Source organism: Lonchura striata, chromosome 23 (assembly GCF_050655825.1).
Source record: "Lonchura striata isolate lonStrDom1 chromosome 23, ASM5065582v1, whole genome shotgun sequence".
NCBI classification, from domain to species: Eukaryota; Metazoa; Chordata; class Aves; order Passeriformes; family Estrildidae; genus Lonchura; species Lonchura striata.
Genome location: NC_140725.1, coordinates 2457734 through 2475969, shown reverse-complemented (window position 1 = coordinate 2475969; position 18236 = coordinate 2457734). Strand labels below are relative to the sequence as shown.

Here is an 18236-nt window from a genome sequence, read left to right as displayed (position 1 = left end):
TTCCAAGAGTGCTTGGAAAAGGGGCTCCATGCCGACAGGGCTCCGCAGGACCCTGCTTGGGCCACCCAGAGCACCCCCGGGCTCCCGGGGGGCAGCCAGCCCCCGTGCCCGGCGGGATTTGGTGCTCCCCTCTTCCACTCACTTCCCCGGCACGAAGCCCACCCTGGCCGCGGCATCCCCGCCGTGGGCTCAGCCGGGAGCCCGTGGCTCGTAGCCCGTGGCTCGTAGCCCGTCCGGGGAACGCCGCGGTGCTCCCGTCCTGGCTGCCGTGCGGCATCCTCGAGGAATCCGCTGGCACCGCGGGAGATGCTCCCGGCGAGGCCGGGCCAGCAGGAGCCCCGCCGGGCGGCTGCGGTCCCCGGTTTTTACCGGCAGGTGCTGCTGCCGCGGGGACACCGGAGGGGACACCGGAGCCTGGGGGGTGGCCAAGACCTCCCTGTTTGTGGTCCCTGGCAGCGGGGACATGGGGCTGAGTCCAAGTGACACCAGCTCCGTGCCCTGGGTTGGGGTGTCCCTGTCTCAGCTGTACCCCTGGAAGGGTGGGAAATGCAGCCCCCTCCCCTCCTCTCCACACGCCTGGGGAATGGGGAAACCCCCCGGGACATCTCCCCCCACATGGAGCAGGGGGTGCTGCCCCGATAACCGGGACCCCCCTCCACCCCCCCCCATTTGGCGAGGGCATTGCCGTGGGGGCACCGGGAGGGGATCAGAAACCGGGGACACCCCGGCCCCGCGGGGATAGAGGGGGGCCACAAGTTCGGGGCTCCGCTCTACAACCCCAGGCCCGACCCCCGTCCCGCTGCGCTCCGCCCCGGCGCCTCCCCGCGCCCCCCCGGCCGGGGCGCGGCTATAAGGAGCGGCGGGGCCGGCGGCGGGCGCGGAGCGGCGGGCGCGGCAGGTACGGGACGGGCTCGGGGGGACGGGCTGGGGCTGGGGGGGTGCCAGGCAAGAGGAGAGACGGGGGTCCCGCCCCGTGAGGGATCCCAGCGCCAGACCCCGCACTCCTCTCCCGGGGGATCTGCGCGGCGGGCGCGGTTGGTACGGCCTGGAACGGGGAGGGGGTCCCACCCCGTGGGATCGCCGTGGGCGCCGCGTGGGTTCCCGGCTCACCCTCCCCGCTTTCCCGGGGTCCCGGCAGTCCCCACGCTGCAGGCGGGGCGGGCACGGCCGGGGGAGGGAGCCGGCAGGAGGGGGTCCGTCCCGTGTGCCCCCGGATTTTGCCCACCGGCCCCTTTTGGGGTCCACATCACCCCCCTGGGCCCCGCGGGCTGAGACCTGGCAGCTCATCGCTCTGCCCGCGCTGGGGACTGGGGGAGGCGTTGGGAACGGGCCCCGGGCAGCCCCCCCGAGTGTCCCGGGGAGCCCCTTCCCGTGGGGGTTTGTTTTGGAGCCGGCGGTGAAGGGGTCGGGCGGGCACGGGGCCCCTCGGCCGCCGGGATGTGCGGAGCTGGCGGGGGGAAAGGCTGTTTTGGAGGTTTTGGAGCTTGAGCTGCGTGGTCACAAGGGGAGTTACAAAACCGGAATGTTTTGAGGAGCCTGGGGAGGGCAGGGTGGGAGCAGCGCCCACCCCGCGCTGGGGCTGGCGCGCCCTCAGTGCCCTCCCTCCGCAGGCGTGGGGACATGCGGGCCCTGCTGTGCCTCTGGCTGGTGGCCCAGGTGGCCCAGGTGGCCCTGTCCTCCCGGCTCCGCACCCGCCGGGAGCTGGGCCCGGGTTTGTACCAGCACGGGGTCTACGACGCCGGCAGCTCCTACTGCCAGCGCGGGGACGTCTGCTGCCGCGGCCGCGACGACGCCTGCACCGTGCCCTACCACGACACCCTCTGCTACTGCGACCTCTTCTGCAACCGCACCGTCTCCGACTGCTGCCCCGACTTCTGGGAATACTGCCTGGGCATCCCGGCGCCCTTCCCCAAAGCCCCAGGTGAGGCTCGCCGCGGGCGCTGCGGGACAGCCCCGGGCGCTGCTGCTGCTCCTCGGGGCGATGGATGTGGCACCCCTCACTGCGGAGCTGCTCCGGACCCCGCAAAGCTGTGGGAATCCTGCAGAATATCCGGGATGGGGATGGACTCCCCGAAAAAGAGGTGTGGGAGCAGCCCGTGAACCCAAAACCCGCTCGCCGGGGAAGCGGCCGCTCCGGCAGCGCCTGCGGGCAGAACAGGGACGTGAGGGGACATGCGGGGACTCCATCCCAGCCCGCCCGGTCACGGCCGGGGCAGGCAGATGCTGGCCCTGGTTTAACCCTGCCGGCAGCCGGGGCGAGCAGGGGGCACGGGCAGCCCGCAGCTGACAGCACAAGGCGCTCTCAGAAGTGCCGGCGGAGCAGAGCCAGCTCCCGGGCACAACCGGCCCCTTCATCCCCGTCCCGCCGGGCTGAGCACGTTTAACCCTCCCGGCGCCGAGCCAGCCCCGCTGCCACTCCGCACCCGCTGAGCCGCAGCAGAACTTTGCGGGGTGCAGGCTGGATTTAAGAACGGCATTGATTTTCCCTTCGGTTTGCACCCCCCGGGAATTTGGGAGGGGGCTGGTGGGACCCCCTGGCACAGCCAAGCACTCAGCAGGGGCTCTCCCGTTGCCGTGCAGGCTGTGCCCGTGCCGGACGCAATTATCCCCCCGGAGCCACGTACCGGGAGAACTGCAACCTGTGGTGAGTGGATGCCATGCGGGCACCTGCGGCGTGTCACCGGCGTGTCGCCAGGGGAAGGTGTCGCGGTCTGCTGTAAAGCTCGGAGTGAGGCCCGAGCTGGGTGGTGGGAGCTGCTTACAAAATGCCTTTGCTCCAACAAATTCGGAGCCAAGGGCCTTGAGCCGCTCCCAAGTTTCAGCGCACGCCTGCGTGGGAGCCGCTCGCCCCGGCGCTGCCCTGGGGGGTTTTGGCCACGCTGGTCCCAGCCCAGCTTGCCCAAACCTGACAGGGACGCTTGGGCAGCCACGGCCAGAGGTCAGAGTCGGGCTGTGCCGCCCGCTGGGAGCTCCCGGAGCTCCCGCTGGGGGTTAGCTGGGAATTCTGGCATTACTGGCATGCGGAGGTGGGGAAAAGGGGAACCTGCCGGAGACGAGGATTGAACCCGCAGGGCCGATGCGGCAGATAAGCGGGAATCAAAGGCAGCGTCTGGGGCGTGTGCGAGGGCAGGGCACGTGTGTGAACATGTGTGTGCGGGCGTGCTGCGGGTGAAAAGCCAGCCCGAGCCTCCCCGCAGCTCTGGGGGCTTCTCCGGGATCGTGGCGAGGAGCACTCGGGGATGGAGGTGTCCCCGTTCCCGGGGGAATGTCACTGTCCCCAAGCCGCGCAGGTGCATGTTGTGTCTCTGCTGCTGGGGGAGCATCTCTGACCCACCAGCGCTGGGGAAGGAGCAAATCTTCCCCTCCGAACCCTCCTCCCCCACGCTAGGTGTCTGGAGAACAGGAATTTTGGAGCGTCTCACCCCTGCCCCTGTCCCTGCTGGGGTCCCGCAGGGGACAAAACCCATGGGGCGTGACACAGAGTGTGGGCACCCAGGTGGTGGCACCCTGAGGTGCTCCCAAGTGCCCAGGTGTCACCCAGAGCGCCGGGAGCGCTCGGGGGTGGATGGGGGAACGCTGCAATCCAGGTGCTGCCGGCGGGATTGGGACTGGGGGGGGTCTGGAGGGACACGGCTCAGCTCAGCTCCATAAAAGGGAAATGTGCCGGGATCTGGGCAGGAGGGAGCATGCCAAGCATTGCTCAGAGCACGGGGGGAGCACAGCCCGGGGCTCCCCGGGGACCCGCCGCACCCCCAGAGCCCCCCCAAGGCCCGGCTGTCCCCATGGAGTGACCTGGTCACTGTGGGTGACCCATGGGGACCCCCGGCCCGACCCCCGGGCTGCCGCCCAAGCCCCTCTCTGATGTTCGGAGCCCTGGCAGATTTTCAGCTGATTTGCTGTCCCGTGGCCTGTCTGCCCTCGGGGCTCCTGCGGGGGCTGGGACAGCGGGGGGACAGTGCCAGGGTCACCCAGAGGCCACCCAGGGTCACTCAAAGGGTGCCCGTAGCTTCTCAGGTGCCAAGTCCTGATGACCTGTGACAAAAGTAGCCCTGAGCCCCTCGCTGGCTGCCCAATTTGGGAGGGTCAGCGCCCACTCAGGGTCCCCCTGGTCACCCTGGGGATATCACTTCTCCCCGGCTGTCCCCTGTGCAGCACCTGCGGCCCCGGCGGGCAGTGGCAGTGCGAGGACCACGCCTGCCTGATGGACGGGGAGCTGATCGACGCCGTCAACAGCGGCAGCTACGGGTAAGGAGCGGGCACAAGGTGGCACAGGGGCGCTTCACCCCCCGCTGCTTTTTGGGGTAACCCCCCGAGCCGTGTCCCCGTTTCCCACGCAGCTGGAGAGCCGCTAACTACAGCCAGTTCTGGGGGATGACCCTGGAGGACGGGATCCGGCACCGCCTGGGCACCTTCCGCCCCTCGCCCACCGTCATGAACATGAACGAGATGCACGTGAGTCCCCCCAGCCCGCCCCGGGGGGGAAACTGAGGCACGCCAGGGCTCATCCCCGCCCATGGCAGTGATCCCCCCGCGGCTGGGAAGGGGCTCCCAGAGGAGGGGAGGAGGCAGGGCAGCCCTCGCGTTTGGAGACAGCAGCTCAGCAAATTCCCCCGGACAATCCCCGCGCTGCCAGTGTTGTTTTTTCCCCCCTCTCCTCCGTGGTGGTTTCCCATCGGAACGCCGGCCCCGCCGCTGCTGACTCAGCACAGCCGCCTGCTCCCTCTCTTGGCCTCTACCCACACCCAAAGGCGGCCTGGGCACCCCCGGGTGTCCCTGGGGTGCTGGCGGAGCTCGGGGCGCTCCCAGCCCCGCGCTCCGGAGCCTGAGGTTTAATTTTAGAGGCGCTTCCTGCGCCGGGAGACGCCGGGCGGTTGTGGCCGTGTCCTCCCCAGGAAAGCCGGGGCGGGGGACCGTCCCCGTCCCCGCTCCGGGACGGAAAGGCTGGGCCGGAGGCCACCGCGAGGGGTGGTGGCACCCAGGGCTGTCCCCTCGCTGGGACACCCGGTGCTGCTGTTGGCTAAGGAGCACAAATTTAGGGAAAATTGAGGGTGTCTGGCTTCTCTGGGATAAAGGGGAACCCAAATCTTTGTCGCTCAGGGTGTCCTGAGGGGCCTCGCAGGGAAGCTGGGGGATCAAAAACCTGGGTGGGGACAGTGCTCAGAGGATGGCTGGGGTGGCAGGAGGAGGATTTGGGGTCCCATAGTGGGGCTGGGGACACAAAACCTGGGTGGGGACACTGCTCAGAGCATGGCTGGGGTGGCAGGAGGAGGATTTGGGGTCCCATAGTGGGGCTGGGGACACAAAACCTGGGTGGGGACACTGCTCAGAGGAGGACCGTGCTGGCAGGAGGAGGACAGGGGGTCGCATAGTGGGGCTGGGAACACCAAAGCTGTCTTGGGACCATCTCAGAGGATGGACAGGGGGAGGACAGGGGGTCCCACAGTGGGGCTGGGGACACCCAACCTGGCTGGGGACCATCTCAGAGCATGGCTGGGGTGGCAGGAGGAGGACATGGGGTCCCCTCATGGGGCTGGGAACAAAAAACCTGTGTGGGGACACTGCTCAGAGGACATGGGATCCCACAGTGGGGCTGGTGACCATCTCAGTGTGGCTGGGGTGGCAGATGGAGGACAAAGGGTCCCACAGTGGGGCTGGGGACACAAAACCTGGCTGAGGACATTGCTGAGAAGATGGCTGGGGTGGCAGGGGGAGGATTTGAGGTCCCATAGTGAGGCTGGTGACCATCTCAGGGTGGCTGGGGACCATCTCAGGGTGGCTGGGGTGGCAGGAGGACGACATGGGGTCCCACCATGGGGCTGGGGACACAAAACCCAGCTGGTGACCATCTCAGAGGATGGCTGGGGTGGCACGAGGAGGACATGGGGTCCCACCATGGGGCTGGGGACACAAAACCCAGCTGGTGACCATCTCAGAGGATGGCTGGGGTGGCACGAGGAGGACATGGGGTCCCACCATGGGGCTGGGGACACAAAACCCAGCTGGTGACCATCTCAGAGGATGGCTGGGGTGGCAGGAGGAGCTGGGGAGTCCCGGCGGGCTGAGCCCCCCGCTCTGCCCCGCAGATGAACATGGACTCCAACGAGGCGCTGCCGCGGCACTTCGACGCCGCCGCCAAGTGGCCCGGGATGATCCACGAGCCCCTGGACCAGGGCAACTGCGCCGGCTCCTGGGCGTTCTCCACGGCCGGTGAGGGGCGCGGGGCGGGCGCGGCGGGCACGGCGGGCACGGCGACGGAGCCGCCGGCCCCTGACCCACCGCTCGCCCCCAGCCGTGGCCTCGGACCGCATCTCCATCCACTCCATGGGGCACATGAGCCCCGCGCTGTCCCCGCAGAACCTCCTGTCCTGCGACACCCGCAACCAGCGCGGCTGCAGCGGCGGCCGCCTGGACGGGGCCTGGTGGTACCTGCGCAGGAAGGGGTGAGCGGGCGGGGCCGGGGGTGGGATCCAGGGGATCCATGGGATGGGATCCATGGGGTGGGGTGGGTTGGGATCCATGGGGTCCATGGGATGGGATAGGATCCATGGGATGGGATGGGATCCATGGGATGGGATCCATGGGGTGGGGTGGGTTGGGATCCATGGGGTCCATGGGATGGGATGGGATCCATGGGATGGGATCCATGGGGTGGGGTGGGATCCATGGGATGGGATCCATGGGGTGGGGTGGGATCCATGGGGTCCATGGGATGGGGTGGGGTGGGATGGGATCCATGTGGTGGGGTCCATGGGATCCATGGGATGGGATCCATGGGACGGGATCCATTGGATGGGATGGGATGGGATGGGATGGGATGGAGTGGGATCAATGGGATGGGATCCTTGGGATCCATGGGATCCATGGGGTGGGATCCATGGGACGGGATCCATGGGATGGGATGGGATGGGATGGGATGGGATGGGATGGGATGGGATGCAGGACAGCGGCTGCTCTGGGATAAATGGGGTTTGGGGCTCTGGTCACCTGGGGAGAGCCCAGGAGATCCCTGTGCTTATCCTGTGCCTTGGACAGGTGGGGAATGAGGGTGTCAGGGCAGGATGGGCAGTGGGGTTTGGGACAGGGATGGACAGAGGGATTTGGGATTGGGATGGGAGTTTGGGACAGGGATGGACAGTGGGGTTTAGTGTGAGGATGGACAGTGGGGTTTGGGATCAGGGTGGCAGTGGGGATCAGAGTGGAGATGCGAGTAGGGTTTGGGGTGAAGATGGAAGTGGGGATTGGGATGGAGATGAGAGTGGCTTTTGGGATGGGAATGGAAGAGGGATTTGGTGCGGGGATGGAGAGTGGGCTCGGTGTGGGGCTGGGATTGGGATGGGGCTGGAAGTTTGGTTTGGGATGGGGACGGAGCCGGTCCTCCCCCTCCTGCAGGGTGGTGACCGACGAGTGCTACCCGTTCACGAGCCAGCAGAGCCAGCCCGCGGCTCCGCCCTGCATGATGCACAGCCGCTCCACGGGCCGGGGCAAGCGACAGGCGACAGCGCGGTGCCCCAACCCCCAGACCCACTCCAACGAGATCTACCAGTCCACCCCCGCCTACCGCCTCTCCTCCAGCGTGAGCCCTTTGGGAGCGGGAGGGGGCTTGGCTCGGGCTGCTTTACCTGGGAAAACCGAGCTCGGGAATGCGGCTGGGAAAACCCCGCTGCGGAGCCCGCGGGGAGCGGCTCCTCCGCCCGGCACCTCCGCCGCAGCCGCCCGTGGGTGCTGGAGCAGCTCTGCTGCATCCCTGGGGGTGGGGAGGGCAGTGCCGGGGGTCCCGGCCCCTCTGCCACCCGCTGCCACCCGCTGCCACCCTGTTCTGTGCTTGCAGGAGAAGGAGATCATGAAGGAGCTGCTGGAGAACGGCCCCGTGCAAGGTACGGAGCTGGCCGGGGCATCCTTTTCTGGGCCCCAAAAGATTGGGGGAGCAAGGTGCGGGTGGAAAATCGCTCCGTCCGGGCTGGGGGAGCTGTGGTGGCAGCCAGAACCACGCTCAGCTGCTCGCCCTGCGTGCCCGGGCAGTGCTGCCCCAGTGCCCGTCACGCTGCCCTCCCCAGCGGGCACCGGGTTGCTCATTAACTCCTGAGATTTAATCACCGTCTTGGCAGCTGGCGCGTTTGTTGAACTTCATTTTTTTTCCCTTTCTGAAACCTCCTCGGAGTGTTGTTGCATCGCCCCGGGGAGGATCCGGCTGCCGCCTTGGCTCCCGCTGGGAATGCGGTGCCCCGCGGCCCTCCGTGCCCGCATCCCCCTTGCCTGGGGACAGCGGCGGTGTCCCCAAACCCTGTCGCCCTCCCCGCAGCCATCCTGGAGGTGCACGAGGATTTCTTCATGTACAAGAGCGGGATCTACCGGCACACGCCCGTGGCCGAGGGGAAGGGACCGAAGCACCAGAGGCACGGGACCCACTCCGTGAAAATCACCGGGTGAGCGTGGGGGTGGCCTGGGGGGGCTCCGGCTGGCAGAAATGTCCCCTTGGGGTGTCCCCGAGCTGGGAAAGGAAGCGGGGACGGGGGGTGGTGGCACAAGTGGCAAGGAGGGTGGCAGCCCCCGGGTTGGAGGTGCAGACCCCATGGTGGGGTGGGGGGGGGGATCTGCCCTGTGCCTCTGTTTCCTTCCTCCTGCCGTGGCTAAAAATTCCTGCCCCTATTCCGGGAGCGGATGTCCCAGCCTCGGCCTGGCCCTGGGGAGGTGCCGGGGGCAGGAAACGAGCAGGGCCAGCCCCCCCATCCCACCACGGTGCTGGGTGGGGGGACCCCACAATCTGGGGGTGCTTGGGGACCCCCACTCACCGTCCTGTCCCGCTGCAGGTGGGGAGAGGAGCAACTGCCTGATGGCCAGACCCAAAAATACTGGGTGAGTTTGTGGGGGGGGCTCAACCATGGGGTGCTGCCGCTTCCCCTCGTCCATGCGGAGTCCGGCTTGGCTTTTTTTTTTTTTGGGGGGGGGGGGTCACCGCGCTGAGCGTGTCCCCCTGTCCCCTGTGCAGACGGCGGCCAACTCGTGGGGCACGGCGTGGGGCGAGGGCGGACACTTTCGCATCGCCCGCGGCGTCAACGAGTGCGAGGTGGAGACTTTCGTGGTGGGGGTTTGGGGCCGCGTCAGCATGGAGGACATGCCCCACAAGTGAGCCCCCCCAGCCCCCGCCGTGTCCCTGTCCCCAGCGCAGCCCCTCGGGGCCCGCAGGGCGGGCGGGGGGCTGTGTGTCCCCCGGCCGGGGGCTGCGCGTCCCCGCTGTGCTGACGCAGCGGCTGGGGGGCACTGGGGCGTGCGAGGGGGGTGCCCCCGGGGGCTGCTCCCGTCTCCCGTGGGATTTAGCCGCTAATCCCCCCGCCCCGGGCTCGGCTGGGCTCTTCAAAGGCAGCTGCACCCCCTCCCCCCCCACAAATCCCGGCTGGGGCTGTGGGATTTTCCCCCGCCTTTTCCCAATGGGAAGGGACCCCCATCTTCCTGCCCCTCCCAGCAGGGCAGCGCTGGAGTTGGGGTGCGAAACAACCCAATGAGGGGGGGTCCCCTGAGCCCCCAGGGCTGGGTGTCGCCAGGATGGGGTCCCCACCGTCCCCCACAGCCCGTCCCTATGGTGCTACGGCCCTGCCACCCCCTTAGGGGACAGCAGGGACAAGGGAGGGCTCAGCCCCGTGGTGTCCCCGTCCTGGTGGGGCCACGAGTGGGGTCCACGCAGCCAGCGCAGCCCGGGACCTCCCCTCTGCGCCCCCCCCCTACCCATGGGCTGTACTTTTAAAACATTTTTTTGTATTTATTTGGCTTTTTATTGTTTGTAAATAAAGTTCTGGAAGCCTCAGAGCCCGGAGGGGGGACTCAGTGCTCCGAGGGGGACGCGCGGCCCCGTCAGCCCCGGCGGGGGCGGCCCCGGGAAGGGCTGGGGGGGGAGATAAGGCCCCGCTCATTGTTCACCTTCCGGCCCCGCCGCCGCCCCGGGCACCGCGGCCAGCGCTGCACACGCGGGGACACTCGGCCACCGGGGCCGGGGGGTCACCGGGGCCGGGGGGCCACCGTGGGCAGCTGTGCCACTGCACCCAGCAGTGCCACCACAGCCGGCTGTTGCACCACGGCCAGGGGGTCACTATGGGCAGGGTGCCACTACGGCCAGCAGTGCCACCACGGGCAGCAGTGCCACCGGGGCCAGGGGGTCACCACGGGCAGCGGTGCCACCACAGCCAGCTGTGCCACTGCACCCAGCAGTGCCACCACAGCCGGCTGTGGCACCACGGCCAGGGGGTCACTATGGGCAGGGGGTCACCACGGGCAGCGGTGCCACCACGGGCAGCAGTGCCACCGCAGCCAGGGGGTCACCACGGCCAGGGGGTCACCATGGGCAGCAGTGCCACCAGGGCCAGCAGTGCCACCAGGGCCAGGGGGTCACCGTGGGCAGCGCTGCACATGCAGGGACACTCGGCCACCGGGCCCAGGGGGTCACCACGGGCAGGGGATCACCGCGGGCAGCGGTGCCACCACGGCCAGCTGTGCCACTGCACCCAGCTGTGCCACCACAGCCGGCTGTGCCACCGGGGCCAGGGAGTCACCACGGGCAGGGGATCACCGCGGGCAGCAGTGCCACCACGTGCAGCAGTGCCACCAGGGCCAGGGGGGTCACCACAGGCAGCGGTGCCCCCATGGGCAGCGGTGCCACCAGGGCCAGGGGGTCACCACAGCCGGCGGTGTCACCACACCCAGCTGTGCCACCACGGGCAGCGGTGCCACCACAGCCGGGTTCTCCCACCACAGCCGCCGTGAGCAGCTGGGTATGCCACATGCGCCACCGCGAATGCCACCTCAGTGAGACGTGCCACCACACCCACGCGTGTCCCCGCGCCCCCCGCGCCATCCCGGGCTGCCTTTGCCAAGGGCCGGCCCTGCTGGCGGCTGCCTGCAACTGCAGGGGGGTGTATAGATTTATATATTCTATATATTCTATATATATTATATATATTTATATGCGTGCATAGATTTATATATTCTATATATTCTATATATTATATCTATATATTTTATATGTGTGTATAGATTTATATATTCTATATATTATACATATATAAATTTATATGTGTGTATAGATTTATATATTTTTAAAAATATGTAAAAATATCTGTATTGTGCACAGATTTAGATATAGATGCGTATAGATATGTATGTGTGTATATACTTATATACACAGGCATAAATATATATCAGTATATGTAAATGTAAATGTAAATGTAAATATAAATATAAATATAAATATAAATATAAATTATATATAATATATATTATACATGTGTATATTTGTATTTGTATTTGTATTTGTATTTCTATTTCTATTTCTATTTCTATAGACGCCTGTTTGTGTTCAGACCTGAACACTCCCCTTATATATTTTTTAATATATATGTCTATATATACATCTCTCTGTGTATATATATATTTATATTTATATATATATGAAAAAAACACCCTGCATATATTTTATATGTGAATATATGTACACGTAACCACACCTATTTTATTATATAATATATAATATCAATATGTAATGGAAATATATTTTATGTTATATAATTTACATAATGTAATATATATTATATAATATACATAATATAATATAATATAATATAATATAATATAATATAATATAATATAATATAATATAATATAATATAATATAATATAATATAATATATAATATATAATAAATATATAATATATAATAAATATATAATATATATAACCTATAATATATATTATATATAATATATATATTATATATGTATACCTCTGTGTGTATATATGTAAATACATAAAAGTATATATTATGCAGGTATATTTTATATATATATATAATATGTATGTATTTTTAATATATTTATATGTATTTTATATATACTTATATATTTTATATTTTTATATATTTTAAATATATAAAAATATATATAATACACATATCTATGTATAAAATACATAGCTAAAATAAATATAAAATAAACATAAAAATATACATAGACATATGTCTATTTTACACATATATCTATGTATAAAATAGATATAAAATACAGAAATATCTATAAAATCGGTATTTATAGATGTATTCACATCCCCCTAACCCCTCCTCCTCCAGCCCATACAGGGCTGAGCTGTGACTCCACAGAAATATTGGAATTATTCCAGGGAAAATATCCTCGGAATGCTGGGACAGCCCGTCCTGCCGGGGCTGGGCTCTTCCTGATCTCGGACCTGTTCTCCTTCCGTTCCCTAAAAATTCCTAAAATCCCTTGGAGATTCCTGGGGTAAATTCCAGCTTCTTTTCACCTTTCATTCCCTAAAAATTCCTCCAAATCTCTTGGAGATTCCTGGGGTAAATTCCAGCTTCTTTTCACCTTCCATTCCCTAAAAATTCCTAAAATCTCTTGGAGATTCCTGGGGTAAATTCCAGCTTCTTTTTACCTTTCATTCCCTAAAAATTCCTAAAATCCCTTGGAGATTCCTGGGGTAAATTCCAACTTTATCCCCAGGGAAGAAAACTTCCGTCACGGATCGGATTTTTCTGCACGTCAGCAGCCCCTCCCCAATCCTTTCTTTTCTATATTTGGCCATGAAATTCCCGAGATTTGATTTTTGGGTATGGGGTCCAGCCCCGGACACAGAGACCACGGAGCAGCCGGAGCACGACAACAGGTTTTATTCCCAAGCTGGAAAAATCCAGCTGGAAACTTTGGATTTGGCTTCGGGATTGGCGACGACGAGAGGACGACCCCACGGGGCTGCAGCAGCGCATCCCATTCCAGCAAAAAAACAGGGATGAGACCCCCAGGAAAGAATTCCCAAGGTGGGAGGCGCTCCCAGGGCGCTCGGGGAGGGAAGGGCTGAATTTTAATCCTCGTTTTTCCCCTTTTCTGCTGCTTCCCAACCCAAGGCTCAGCTTTTCCTCCCGGAAATGGTGATGGAATTTGGGGCTGGCATGGGATCTGAGATGGTTTGGCCATCCCAATTTGGCGTGGGATTCCCAAACAATGAACACAAAAAATCCAAGCCAGGAAAACCCAACGGGATTTGGGGTGGATCAAGTTGGAAATTTGGTGCCAGGGTGCTTCCCAACCCAAGGTTCAGCTTTTCCTCCTGGAAACGGGGATGGGATGAAGCTGGAATTTGGCAAACGGGATCCAAGATGGTTTGGCCATCCCAATTTGGCGTGGGATTCCCACAAAACGAACACAAAAAAAATCCCCAGCAGGGTTTGGGGTGGATCAAGCTGGAAATTTTGCGTCGGGGTGCGTCCCAACCCAAAGTTCAGCTTTTCCTCCCCAAAACGGGGATGGGATGAAGCTGGAATTTGGGTCTGGCACGGGATCTAGGATGGTTTGGCCATCCCAATTTGGTGTGGGATTCCCACAAAACAAACACAAAAAAAAAATCCAAGCCAGGAAAACCCAGTGGGATTTGGGGTGGATCGAGCTGAAAATTTGGCGCCGGGGTGTTTCCCAACCCAAGGTTCAGCTTTTCCTCCTGGAAACGGGGATGGGATGAAGCTGGAATTTGGCAAACGGGATCCAAGATGGTTTGGCCATCCCAATTTGGTGTGGGATTCCCACAAAACGAACACAAAAAAAATCCCCAGCAGGGTTTGGGGTGGATCGAGCTGGAAATTTTGCGCCGGGGTGTTTTCCAACCCAAGGTTCAGCTTTTCCTCCCCGAAATGGGGATGGGATGAAGCTGGAATTTGCCAAACAGGATCTAAGATGGTTTGGCCATCCCAATTTGGCGTGAGATTCCCACAAAACAAACACAAAAAGAAAAATCCAAGCCAGGAAAAACCCAGCGGGATTTGGGGTGGATCGAGCTGGAAATTTTGCGCCGGGGTGCGTCCCAACCCAAAGTTCAACTTTTCCTCCCCAAAACGGGGATGGGATGAAGCTGGAATTTGGGTCTGGCACGGGATCTAGGATGGTTTGGCCATCCCAATTTGGCGTGGGATTCCCACAAAACAAACACAAAAAAAAAATCCAAGCCAGGAAAACCCAGTGGGATTTGGGGTGGATCGAGCTGGAAATTTGGCGCCGGGGTGGAACTCCTGGAAGGGCTCAGCCCCATCCAAGGGGAGGATGAGGATGGCTGGAGCTGCTGGAGAGCTGCAGAATTCCCGGGTTTTGGAGCGGGAATGTCAGAGCAGGCGGGTGACCACCATGGTGAGGAAATCCTCGTAGCTGAGGCGGGCGGTCCCCGCCATGGCCGCGTCCTTCTCGCGGAAGGCGTCGGTGAGGCTCTGCAGCTGCATGCAGATGTGGATGAACCGGTCCAGCTGGATGCTGGGATTGGGATCGGGAGAACGTTGGGAATACCGGGCCAGCAGCAGCTGGCTGAACTGGGGGCTCAGGTGGTAGCCCATCTGGGAGAAAGCTGGGAGCAAGGGAAAATTCGGATTAAGGAGCGGCTCTGAGAAATGACCGGGGCTGCAAGGCATTAATGTTCCCATTTAAGAGCTCAAATGGCACAGAACAGGATAATTATAAATGATAATTAGATTTTTCCACATATTTGGTCCTTAGGAGGCACCAGCCCAGTTATATAATCCTGGTGGTTTTTTTTGGTTAAATTTGTTTGAGAGCACTGGAATTGAGCTCACTTTCTTTCTCCACTGGACAAAATTCCTTCTCCATGTCCCACACATCCCCACCCACCTCCCACTCCCACCACCCTTCCCGCTCAGGGTGTGCATGGGCAGGGCTCTCCAGAGGAATAAAACCAAAATTCCAAACATTTTTCCCTTTTCCACACACCTGCAGGACTCTCCCGAGGAATAAAACCAAAATTCCACACATTTTTCCCTTTTCTATACACCTGCAGGGCTCTCCCGAGGAATAAAACCAAAATTCCAGGCATTTTTCCCTTTTCCATACACCTGCAGGACTCTCCAGAGGAATAAAACCACAAATCCCAGGCATTTTTCCCTTTTCCATACACCTGCAGGACTCTCCAGGGGAATAAAATCACAAATCCCAGGCATTTTTCCCTTTTCCATACACCTGCAGGGCTCTCCCAAGGAATCGAACCAAAATTCCAAACATTTTTCCCTTTTCCACACACCTATAGAGCTCTCCAGAGGAATCAAACCACAAATTCCAGGTATTTTTCCCTTTTCCACACACCCCAATGCCCAGAGCAATCCCCAGCGACCAATCCCAGATGAGACTTTCTGGATTTGTTCATCTCTTCAGAGTGGCAAAAGAGTTTTGTTGTCATCTGGTTTTGTTAATTTTTTTTTTTGTGCTGGGGAGGGTTTTGTTTATTAAATAAACAGGTTCTTTTCCACTTCTCTCTGAGAAAATTCTTTCCCGAACCAGGTGGGTGGGGAGGGGCCGTGGGGATTTGTTTTCTGGGGGCTCCTCCAGAGGGTTTTTCCTAAATTTGCCCTAAACTGGGACACTCACCCACCTTGCTGGAGCTGATGGAGCCAGACTGATCCCGGTACTGCTGGAAAAGGCTCCTCCTAGAGGGTTTTTCCCAAATTTGCCCTAATTTAGGACACTCACCCACCTTGCTGGAGCTCGCTGAAGCTGATGGAGCCAGAGTGATCCCGGTACTGCTGGAAGAGGCTCCTCCCAGAGGGTTTTCCCCAAATTTGCCCTAAAGTGGGACACTCACCCACCTTGCTGGAGCTCGCTGAAGCTGATGGAGCCGGAGTGATCCCGGTCGTACTGCTGGAAGAGGCTCCTCCACTGCTGGATGAAGCGCAGCAGGGCGGAGAAGCCGTAGACGTCGATGCGCCCCGACCGCGTCCTGTCGAACATGTCTGGACAGGGAGGAGCAGGAACGGGGCAGGGAGGAGGGGAGAAGCTGCAGAAACTTCCAGGGAGCTCAGGATCCACGCCATGGCTCCCTGGAATCCTGCTCTCATCCCAAAAATCCCCCTCGCCAGGGCCGCGATCGATGGGACCGTTCAACCCCCAAGCTGGTAAGAGATGGCACCAAAAGAAACTGGGGCAAGCTCGGGGTCAGCCTCCACATTTTTTGGGTTTCCTTTCTCTTTCCTCCCTGTTTTTCTGGGATCTGGGGCTTGTGCGGAGTTGTGATTTCCTATCCCAAGCAGGATTTTGGGTCCTGCTTGGTTTGCCCAGCTCTGCCTCCAGCCGGGAGCGCTGCCCAGGGAAAAAGAGGAATTCCACCAGGATGGGCTTCACCTCAAACCCAACCAAAACAAACCAGCTTAGAAGAGGGGCAGGAGACCCCAGACTCACTGATCATGAGCAGACAGGTCTCATCGTTGAACGAGGACCAGTTGTTGTTGACCAGAGCCTGCTTCAGCTCCTTGACGGAGATGAACCCGCTGTGATCCGTGTCCACCGTCTGGAACCAGGAGAACGCCTCGGGGTCCACCCCCGGGGGGGCATTCCCTGCGTGGGGAGAGGCCATCGCCGCTGTCACCTTCCCCTCGGACCGGCCACGGGCTGGGCTGGCCCCGGGGGTGGCTCCCAGGGCTGGGCAGAGCTTCTCCTCCCACGGGTTTTACAGGGAGAAATCCCGGCAGAACTCCCGGGAGAACGGGGCAGGAAGGGCTGGGATGGGCACGGAGCGGCCGGAGCCGGGAGTGGGCAGGGAACCAGAGCCAGGGATGGACAGGGACCCCACAAACCCGGCAGCAGCGGGAGGTGGATGTGGGGTGAAAGTTTTAAGGCTGCTTGGCACTTCCTCTTCCTCCTCCTCTTTCCCTTTTTCCTCCTCCTCTTTTCTCCTTTCCCTCCTCCTCTTCCTCCTCCTCCTCCACGAGTTCAAAACAAGAAACCGGGACATGGAATTTCATCCTCGTGGTCCCTTCAACCCCCGCCCGAGCACCGCACTGGGCACCCCCCAAGCCCCCCGAACCCGCACCGGGCTGGGGACCCCATCGCTCCCCACCTCTGTCCCGGGACCGCCGCGGGGAGAGCCCCGGACTCACCTCCCGGGGCCGGCCCGCCGTAGGGACCGGGCGGGGGCTGCCCGTAGGGTCCCGGGGGTGGCCCCCCGCCGTAGGGACCCCCGGGGTAGGGGCCGACCGGGGGGGGCTGTCCTGCGCCGGGGTAGCCCTGGGGAGGGGACAGAGCCGGTGTGAGGCGGGCACCGGACACCGGGCACCGAGATGGGCACAGGGACGGAGCCCTGGAACCCCTGAGCACCCCCCCGGTCCCCACCCCCAGATCAGCTCCCGGTACCATCCCCGCCCCGGTCACAGTCCCGGTCCCGGTCACAGTCCCCGCTCCCGGTCACAGTCCCGGTTCCGGTCCCTGGTTCCCGGCGCCGCTCCGGGTTCCGGTCCCGCTCCCCGGTCCCACTCTCCGCCGTCTCTCCGGTCCCGCTTCCCGGTCCCCATTCCGCGCCCCTCGGTCCCGGTCGGGCTCCTTGCCGCCGCTCTCACTCCTCCGGTCCTAGTCCCGGTCCCAGTCCCAGTTATCCGCCCCTGCTCCTGGTCCCGATCCCGGTCCCGGTCCCGGTTCCCTGCCACCACTCCCGGTACCGATCGCGATCCCGATTCCGGTCTCTATCCCTGATCCCGGTCCCGCTCCCAATCCTGGTCCTGATCCCAGTTCCGGTACCGGTCCCGGTCCCTATCCCTGTCCCGATCCCCGATTCCTGTCCCGCTCCCGGTTCTGGTTCCGGTCCCGATTCCTGTGCCGCTCCCGGGTCCCGGTCCCGGTCCCGATCTCTGTCCCGGTTCCGGTCCCTGTCCTTGTCCCGGTCCCGGTCCCGGTCCCGGCTCCGGTTCTGGTTCCGGTCCTGATCCCGGTCCCGGTCCCTGTCCCGATCCCGGTCCCGGTTCCGATCCCTGTCCCGATCCTGATCCCGGTTCCGATCCCTGTCCCTATCCCTGTCCCGATCCCGATCCCCGATCCCGATCCCGATCCCGATCCCGATCCCGGTCCCTTTCCCTGTCCCGGTCCCGGTCCCGGTTCTGGTTCCGGTCCCGGTCCCGGACCTGCCCCGGGTACGCCATAGCGCGTCTTCCGCCCCGGCCGCGCCCCGATGACGTCACACAAACGAGCAGCACCCATTGGCTACTCTGAGCAGTGACCACGCCCCTGGGCGGGGCGGAGGCAGAGCGGAGGCGCGCGGGGAGCGCGCGCCCGAGGGGCGCCTTAAAGCGGCAACGGCGCCCGGGCCGGGTGGGCCCCACCGGGCGGGAATAGCGCCGGGAGCCGCCCGGGAGCGGGGCTGGAATTCCCCGGGAACTCCGCCGGGATCGGCCCGGGAGTGCGGCCAGGGTCAGCCGGGGATGA

At 61.4% G+C, this 18236-nt stretch overlaps 2 protein-coding genes across 4 annotated transcripts; one reads left to right on the top strand and one right to left on the bottom strand.

The window, feature by feature from the left end:
* Positions 1–842: 842 nt before the first annotated feature.
* On the top strand, positions 843–9801 carry TINAGL1 (tubulointerstitial nephritis antigen like 1). Its single transcript, XM_085559761.1, has 12 exons — positions 843–898; positions 1611–1921; positions 2581–2644; positions 4153–4245; positions 4338–4452; positions 6084–6207; positions 6290–6440; positions 7390–7573; positions 7829–7874; positions 8300–8423; positions 8808–8853; positions 8987–9801. The coding sequence occupies exons 2-12, from the start codon at positions 1621–1623 to the stop codon at positions 9125–9127; spliced, it is 1389 nt and encodes a 462-aa protein (XP_085415887.1). The 5' UTR covers positions 843–898; positions 1611–1620; the 3' UTR covers positions 9128–9801.
* A 2853-nt stretch (positions 9802–12654) lies between these two features.
* On the bottom strand, positions 12655–18011 carry PEF1 (penta-EF-hand domain containing 1). Of its 3 annotated transcripts, XM_021554897.4 has the most exons (5): positions 17936–18011; positions 16922–17048; positions 16224–16379; positions 15635–15778; positions 12655–14385 (listed from the first exon to the last, which is right to left on the bottom strand). In XM_021554897.4, the coding sequence occupies exons 1-5, from the start codon at positions 17951–17953 to the stop codon at positions 14150–14152; spliced, it is 681 nt and encodes a 226-aa protein (XP_021410572.2). In that variant the 5' UTR covers positions 17954–18011; the 3' UTR covers positions 12655–14149. The 3 variants fall into 3 exon arrangements, 2 of the variants coding, with proteins under 2 accessions (XP_021410572.2, XP_085415888.1); XM_085559762.1 differs by having other exon boundaries at positions 16922–17950; XR_014949917.1 differs by having other exon boundaries at positions 14247–14385; positions 15523–15778; positions 16922–17969.
* Positions 18012–18236: the final 225 nt, after the last annotated feature.